Source organism: Dreissena polymorpha, chromosome 1 (assembly GCF_020536995.1).
Source record: "Dreissena polymorpha isolate Duluth1 chromosome 1, UMN_Dpol_1.0, whole genome shotgun sequence".
Classification (NCBI taxonomy): domain Eukaryota; kingdom Metazoa; phylum Mollusca; class Bivalvia; order Myida; family Dreissenidae; genus Dreissena; species Dreissena polymorpha.
Genome location: NC_068355.1, coordinates 197,947,488 through 197,956,291, shown reverse-complemented (window position 1 = coordinate 197,956,291; position 8,804 = coordinate 197,947,488). Strand labels below are relative to the sequence as shown.

The 8,804-nt window shown below is 34.2% G+C and overlaps 1 protein-coding gene across 1 annotated transcript; it reads left to right on the top strand.

Moving 5' to 3' along the window:
- The first annotated feature begins 1,211 nt into the window (after positions 1 to 1,211).
- Positions 1,212 to 8,440, top strand: LOC127864509 (uncharacterized). Its single transcript, XM_052404165.1, has 4 exons — positions 1,212 to 1,735; positions 2,428 to 2,580; positions 6,741 to 6,893; positions 7,400 to 8,440. The coding sequence occupies exons 1-4, from the start codon at positions 1,534 to 1,536 to the stop codon at positions 7,837 to 7,839; spliced, it is 948 nt and encodes a 315-aa protein (XP_052260125.1). The 5' UTR covers positions 1,212 to 1,533; the 3' UTR covers positions 7,840 to 8,440.
- Positions 8,441 to 8,804: the final 364 nt, after the last annotated feature.

Below are 8,804 nucleotides of genomic sequence, written 5' to 3'. Positions count from 1 at the left end.
AAATACGAAACTTAACGATATTTGTATTTGTATGTCTTAAAATGCATTGAACATCCATGTTTAAAATCAAATGCAAACAAAACAAAAGATTATTTATAATAATAGTTTTCAAAGAGAAAAACAATTTGCGAACAAAAACCAATACAATTTGCATACATCTTTGTGCACAAGCAGCGCGATGAACCACAAGAAACTAGTTATTATTAGATGTTGTTTTAGACAATGAAAGTATAAACGTGTTGCGATACAAGCACGATTGAGTGTTAAGCATAATATTAAATGTACGACTTTATTATAATGGATATATTTTTTTTTACTCAACTTTGATTACATGATTTAAATATATCCAATAACAAAGATGCTTTGTGATAAGAAAAGCTATTCGTTTCAAACAAGTCAAACGAACCAAACACATAGCGTCAATTATAGGGATTTATCGACTTCATTTTCGGTATTTAATGATATCACGTGGTATGCTTGTGTAGATTAGGGAATAATGGTCGATTGTTATTCTGAGGTCTAAGCGACACACATTGCCTCACCATTTGTTTCTTAGCTTCATAATATAGTATTTGTTATGTCCATCCCGTTATTTAGTTAAATTTCCACAAAATCATACACCTATTGCAACCGGTGTTACAGTTACATTAAATTTGCATTAAATGTAACTTTCGACTACGTTCGTAATACAATTAAAATAACCCATTCTGGTTAATATTATTTATACGAAATACAATCCCACATCTACACGATTGATAAACATGTTTTCGTCCGGTTTACATTTTATTGATCGACTGCATTATGAGTCATCTTGGTATTTCAGGGAATTTCCCTCCAAAATCCACAGGCGTAGTATTGGCATGCTGAGTATAATGCCTCGGTTTGGTTACAGTCTTCAACGGAAAGTTGCATATGATGAAACGGTGGTTTACGTGTTATCGATACATTGACTGCTGCTTAAAAAACGTGACTGCTACATTCCATACAAATGAAAAGTACTTAAATATAACCGTGGTTGATCAAATATAATAAATACAAGCGAGCTCCTCCTATTCCGAGCTAAAAATGAAATTTATTATTGTGGCATGAAGATATTACAAATCGAGAATCCGAAATTGTAAACTTAAGTTGTTTTAATATATTTACAAACCATGTACTTTAAATGAAGATTTGAAACTCGAAGAACATTTTCAGGCCAAAAGTTCTTGTAGACTCAAAGACGTGTTTCATTTAACGCAAGTGCTCCTCCATTGCCATACACTTAAACAACGTAATAACATAATATTATCCAACAGTGTCAGTGCAATCAATACTGTGTGACTCATTATTCATGTTTCACGAATCAATATAAACCTAAGCCACGGATTTGTTCAAGCAACTTATCAACTATTTAACACCACCTTACTACCTGTTTCTGCCTCACCGCTTCACTGCTCTTTACCTGTGAATTTCGTTATAAAAATAGCCAATATTAATGCGAACACGATCGACGTGCGAATAACACGCGAACATTATTATTTTCAATAAACAAAAATGGTGAACAGCAAGTGTCTGGGTAATTGTACAGGTATTCTCCTATTAGGATACGTTATGTTAACGACTGAAAGGTTTGTTCCTTTTGTCAATTGTTGGGGAGAATCTTTCGATAACGTTTCTTACAAATGTGCAACGTACAGAGGAATAAAAACATGCGACGTACAGTTTAGAAAGAATTGCTCAGAAACTCTGACAATGGGTAAGTATAAACTTGTCTTTAGAAACCAACCTAAATCACACACAGATGTTGTTTTAATATCCGATTGAATATTGCAATTTGTATTAAATTGTGCAATCCTCACATCGTCATGCAGTTATCATTTATTTTTCCCGAGTTATTTGAATTTGAGGAGAAAGCTCACCATTATAAAATGATTTGGTGCTATTAACGTATGTATTACGAAATGGCATCACAATAGACATAATTTATATTTATTCATTTTCTTAATGTTTCCCTTTTTTATTGATGCACCCCTCTTTTCGTCAGTAAAATTTAAATGATGTCAAATGTGCTAAGATTCGTGCAAAAATAATATTAAAACATCTGTGATCCCATTTCTTATTTCATTTTCTTCTGGACAACACATTTCTAACAAGTTAAAGTTAATGAATTGAACTTTTACATAGAACATTCGTACAAGCAATCCAGGAATGCAAATTTTCGAGTGACCTATGACAACCTAATAATTCATTCTGTCATTATTATGCAATTACTCAATTTTCCACAATACCAAGATGAGCGCGATCACGTGCTGATTAATATGTGTACAAAGTAACATCATTTTAATATTAGCATTTCTCTGTGGGTTACATGCGACACAACAGTCTGACGGAAGAACGAAGAAACATATAAACTGTGCACTTACGAATGTTTTTTTTTTTCATTTTTAGAATACATTTCGGTTATGTCATTTATAAGTTGGAACAGAATGCTGCACCTTATGATGCTTGTGGTCGGCGCCGGTATTGCGAAGTTCGTATGCTACAAATTGGATTTTGTGAACGCTACGCAACGCGTACTTGCTTGTGTTGGATTATTTACAGGTATTGTTTTAATGAATATGTTTATAACATGTGCTTATTCGTATAATAAAACATGTCGATGGATATTTCCTTAAACACACACATACAATGAATGTATTGCCTTGTCTTGTGTATAAAGTTACACCGAAAATCTCTTCCCTGAGACAGATGAAAATGTTCATGCTTGAATCTATGATTTTTTGAACCGGATAAGATAGATTACATGGTAAAATAAAAAAAAACTTGTTGAATATCCGTTATATAGTTGTTGAAACCATTTTTGTTTTTATTTCGCGCCAAATAATTTTTCAGAGGCTATTCAGTTTAGGAACTACGTGTTCATACTTACCTTAATTGGACCAGCGAACACATGGGCTTCCCTTCTCTATATACATATATATATAAATAAGCTATAATAGAAGTTTCTCGACTCTCCGTAATTACCAGGTTGAACCTACCGTAACCATATCAAAACCATATACCATCCCATAATGTTGCCCGTTTGTTTCAACAAATTGGTGAACAATACGAACTGCATCATTAAGAATTATATAGTGAAGTTGATTATAATTTATAAGGACATGTTGAATATTGCCCCACGCTAAATATGTGTAAATCTTAAATGGGTAAGTCGCATGAGGTAAAATAATACGTGTTATGAATATATGCGATAACTGAATTTGTTTCGAATTCTTTTTAAATGGCGGCATTATCACAATGGCTTGACATGAGTAGTGAATACTTGATTACAAATGTAAAATGCATACAGTGAGCTATAATGTTTCTTATTATCGATTGAAATCGCTTAACCAATGGTGGAAATAGTATAAGGGCTTTTCTGATCCAAAGTTCCTTTTGAAAGAGAACATACGCCATGTTTAGTCTCTCACCGGTGTAACAAATGTAGAAAATAATAACCCCCCCCCCTGTCCGTCCGTGTGTACTCGTGTCGGTCCGTCCGTGCGTCCGTGCGTCCGTCTATCCGTCCGAATATGAATCTTTCGCTTATAAAAAGTATGCATGATAGTTGGATGAGACTTGGTGTCTGAAAAGAGTTCCATATCGTGATTCCAGTTTCTTCGACATATCAAAACTGTGGTTGCTACGGCTCCGGAAACAGCTGAAAACTAAAATATGCAATATTCCATAGCTAAATAGTACTTAAGCTAGGTTTATGAAACTTAGATATCGTGGTCTTTATCCGCCAGCTTTACCCCTGTAACCACTGCTGTTATGTCTGAAATAAACTCTTGTTATGCTTTATTTGATCGAAACAATAATGTGTTATTATTTTCTCTTAATAAACTCAAAGCATTGTCTTACTGTATTTTATGTATTACTTTATCATGATTACGTGTGACAAAACCAGATTTCCATATTGTCAAAGAAAAAAAGGCTCCCTAATCACTGGACATCTTATTTATTAAATTATTTCGTTTATATTTGATTTGAAAGATAGTAAAATATGGAGGGCGGGGTGAAACGGTCAATAACTTTAGTTTGACCTTGATTCGGCAAGTTTGTAAAGAGACTGAGCTTAGGGTTGTACTTAGAGAGTATCTGGTTAAGGCCAAGGTCACTGGTTCTTCAAGTACAAAAGTTGCATAAGCTCAATAACTTAAGTTTTGAGTAGGGTAGTGTATTGATATGGTATGTGTTGGTTGCTTATATTCAGACCCAAAAGAGGTGATCACGTGATAGTCAAGATGGCGATATCAATGCCGATGCAGTTATTTTTCGCCGTTTTATACCCTTAATTACTTGCATTTATGTTTCAAATGCCGCTAATTTTCCAGTCATATTAGCAAGAAAGTTACAAACGTTTGTTTCGCGTTGATATCCGCTATATATCTCGACTTTACCACCTGCGAAATTTACTTGCGGGATGACCTAATGGCAGCTCCACTAAGGCAATTTGCGGGGAGTAAAGTCGAGATATAAAGCAAATTTTAATACGAAATAAACGCTAATAACCTTTTTCACGGATATGGCTGGAAAGTGAGCATTATTTAAAAATAAAACAAAATTAATAATGGGTTTTAACCGGTGAAAATTAATTGTCTCGGTATGGACGTTGCCATCTTGACTATCCCGTTATACTCCCCCCTATGAGACCTACCATGGAATTTCATTGAAGTATGTTAGAAAAGTTTAATGTTATAATGGATGTAAATAGGACACAAGTTTCCTCTCAATAGCATGAGTTTGAATGGTGAGATTCAGTGTATAAGTAGCGTACATGTATACCTCGTTGGGGTTTCGTCTGGGGACATTTTGGTTACACGAAGCTCAGCGGCAGGTCGACATATAGATCAACTATTTCTGTTTTATAGCTTGAATGTGTATGCGGGTATTGTTCTGAAAATGTGTATTATGATAGCTAGCATTCAGACCTCGATTATCATACATTTTGACTAGTTAGGTCAACTTCAATAGTAATTATAATAGACAAAAAATGTTATATACGCAATAAAGTGAGTTTAAATGGAGGTATTAGCTGCCTTTCAGTGTGTAGGTCCACGCCTCTGATGACAAAAGTATTTAAATTCAATTAAATAATAAAACCTTTAAAACCTGATTGCATTACTATGCTTTTGATCAAAATTGGTTGGCAAGGTCTTAGTCAATTAATAAATTATGTTTCTCACGATATCTGATATTTTTTTCAAGAGAAACCGGCAGTCGTTTACTACAGAGTTTGAGTAGATAACAACAGAACAGATCAGATCAAACACATTACTAAAGAGACCAAACATGAATGGTAGATAAATACCAGTTGTTGTTCTTGACATCGATTGTTCTGCAGTATCCGTGGTATTTGGACACCCACATTGTAGCATTAACAAACACATAAAAGCAACTACCGAGGAAAATAAGACCAGAAGCTGTATAAGCTTTTGACACAAAGAGGGGTTCACATATGGATTAAAACCAAAGTGAATGTAATACATCAATAAACAGGCTTCCAGATCTTGACAATTTTATGTTCCGACAATTAGCGTATAGACAATAACAGGTTACTTGCTGTTTTTTTGTGTAATATATCAGGAAAGGCTTAGAATAACAACGGCGAGGTTTGCCCAAACTCGCTTCAAACATGCTTTTTTGTGTTTTGTTGTTATTTCTCAGATAGCTCTGTGAAGTGAAAATTCACAACAAATATGTAAACAGGTCCTTAATATTAAAACAAATGTTTGAGCAACGTTGTGAAAAGTTTTAATGCACGTTACGGTTTGATCTTATGATCAAAATTGTTGAATTAACAACTTCCCAAAGAATGGGAAATACTGAAAACAAAAACATTTATTACATGTTAAAGGGGCGATTTTACAGATTTTGGCATTTGTTTAAATATGTCATTAAATGCTTTATATTGAAATATGTAAACATTTGATCTTAAAAGCTCCAGTAAAAAAACAAGAATAAAATTAAAGAACGAAAAAAGTAACCCTCAACATGGCTAAAACCACTGACCCCTGGAGTAAAAATCTATACTTAGACCACTTGTCCACCCGTGCTCATACAATGAGTGATGTATTTTATACTTTATATAAGCAATCCTCGTAGGATCCCAAAATATAACGACAACAACAGAACTCTCCAAATTTTTCAATCGTATCGCGTTGTAACGCTTTATAATTTTCAGGTTTATAAATCGTCAAAAAATGCATATAATGGATTTTTTTAGCACGGTAAATGTTCAGAACTACTGTTTCCTCACAATTATCATAGCTAAAACGAAAATTTGCGAATCTGAAACATTTTCTTTTAATTTTGTCGAATTTACAAAACGTGAAAAGGCCCCTTTAAGATGAAATAAATGAAAAACATGTATAAGCAAACTAATTAAGTAGTTAAGACTCGATTAACGATTCCCTCATAGGTTCGTAGTGAAACCTATAATAGATGTCATTCTGAAAGACACAACAGAATATCTGGTTGCAAATGGACATAATACAATAAATTTGCTTTACCTGTAATAAGACAATTTAAGTATTGTATGTATGAATATGTTTCTGTCATGTGTTTATTCCTATAATATTACAGTCCATAGATAATTCCTCTTCATGAACCAGATTAGACAGATAACATGGTAACATAAAAAAACAATTCGTAAAATATCTGTGCTACAGTTCTTGAGTGGTATTTTATCATATGTTTAACTCACAATTGTAATTCAGAGACAATGCAGTGTTCGAACTACGTGCTTATACTCGCCTTGGTTGGCCCGGCGAACGGGTTTATGGCGGCCAACACAACTACCTCCTTCCGTGTTGTTGCCAGTATTGATGGACTCCTGACTTGTATAAACTTGGCTTTAGTAATAACCCCAGGTATATACGGCATGATTAATACTATCCTCGTATAAATGCACTTGACATATTTCCGGTGGTTTATAGAGAAATAACAGTAAGTTAAACTGATTATTTACTATTTCAACCAGTTGAAATAAACAGTGAAAACTATGATTATGATAATTTTCATCGTTTTATTTGAACTATGTTCAAAGAAATACATACATAATAATGTGTAAGCTTACAATAAAAAGAAAATGTGTTGATATCGGTGGAATGTCGATTTAAATTTACTCGTGATCATAGAAAAAACTTTTTTCTATGATCTTTCGTGAGTTCAAATTGTAATTCCATCTATTCCAACACTTCCCCTGTATGTTATGGCCTACATTTCCATTCCATTTCAGAAGCCAACTGTCCGATATTGGTTTTCATAATGAATATATATTGCACAAGATGATTCTAATTTTATAATGTTCACCTCATTAATATATTCATCACTTAAAACTTCATCATTACTGACATCGATTTATATCCGCTTGTAGCAGTAACATATTGCCGATCCCGATGTTCACAACCTAAAGCCACATCAAACGTACCACCGACTCAACCGATAACCAACTTGGAACAACAACCACTTGCACTGATTCCTGTCGAATATGAGAAAGCAGTTGCAAAAGACAGTAAACACGCTAAAATGCCAACAATTATGAAGATCGAAAACATTCTCGGATCAAGTAAAACAGACTACCAATATGAATTGTCGCAAGCATTACAACAAGGCTGGAATGAGCATGCGCACTTCGGAATTGGCAAAGATGCTAAAGGACTTACACATTCTAACATGGATATTCAAAGTATAAGACCTGTTGATAATCAGTTCGCTTTATGGAAATACAATTGTCGAAGGCAAGCAGTCTGTGATTTTGCTGCATCGGTTGGTGGTTATTTGAAAAACCTTCATGAATACAAAAACGAATGTTGACACTGCCATCGTTTTTCAAGAAAGTTGTACTCTGGTAAAAGAAACATTGTCGAAGAATGTTGATAAAAGAATAAATGAGTATTATCTGTTCCATGGGACACTTTATTTAAATGCAGATTCTATTGCAAAGAATGGATTTAACGTCAATAAATGCAAGGAATCTGTAATGTTGGAAGTAGACATGAATAACAATATATTTTCCACTATATTGTGCACTTCTGCATCAAATAACCAATGTATTCTTATTGTATTTCAAAGATGAAAGCGGGATGTGCTGCGTTATAATGGCACGAGTTCTTCTCGGAGACTGTGTAGTTACTACAAATTCATCCCGCCAACAAGCCTTCAGCCGCTATGCAAGGTATGCATGACAACCGTGTGTTACGATATATCGGACAATCCACATCCGAGATTTGATTCAGTCGTCTACACTGGTGGATTAAACAAGGAATGTGTTGTGTATGATAACTGGCAGAATTTATCATTTTCTATACACGTTTGTAAAAGCAATTACGATCACGTTGAATGTAAAACAGGACATTTGCTACTATTGTTTGTGCATTGATGGTGTTAAACAAGTAAATAAACTTTATGCCACAATGCAATATGTTTTTTCAAGTACACAACTTAACCATCTATGTAATCAATGTTCATATAAAATAAGTGCAGTGGAAACCCTCTACCGTTATAACTCTATGTTTTCGGACACTCTAAGTTTTCGGACCCCCCTTTTTTAGCAAAAATAATTATTTTTCGAGACTCTTATTTTTCGGACACACGAGTTTTCGTCCATAATTAATGTCTCTTAGTTGTCGGACAGCATATTTCACAGCGCTATTTTACACAATTTCTATCCTGTTTTTGATATCTAATGACACTTCGATCATGGGGTTTTACAACCATATTAACATCATAAAACATGGCAGGTGCATGCCTGAGGGCAACGGACCATTGTAATGCGTAAT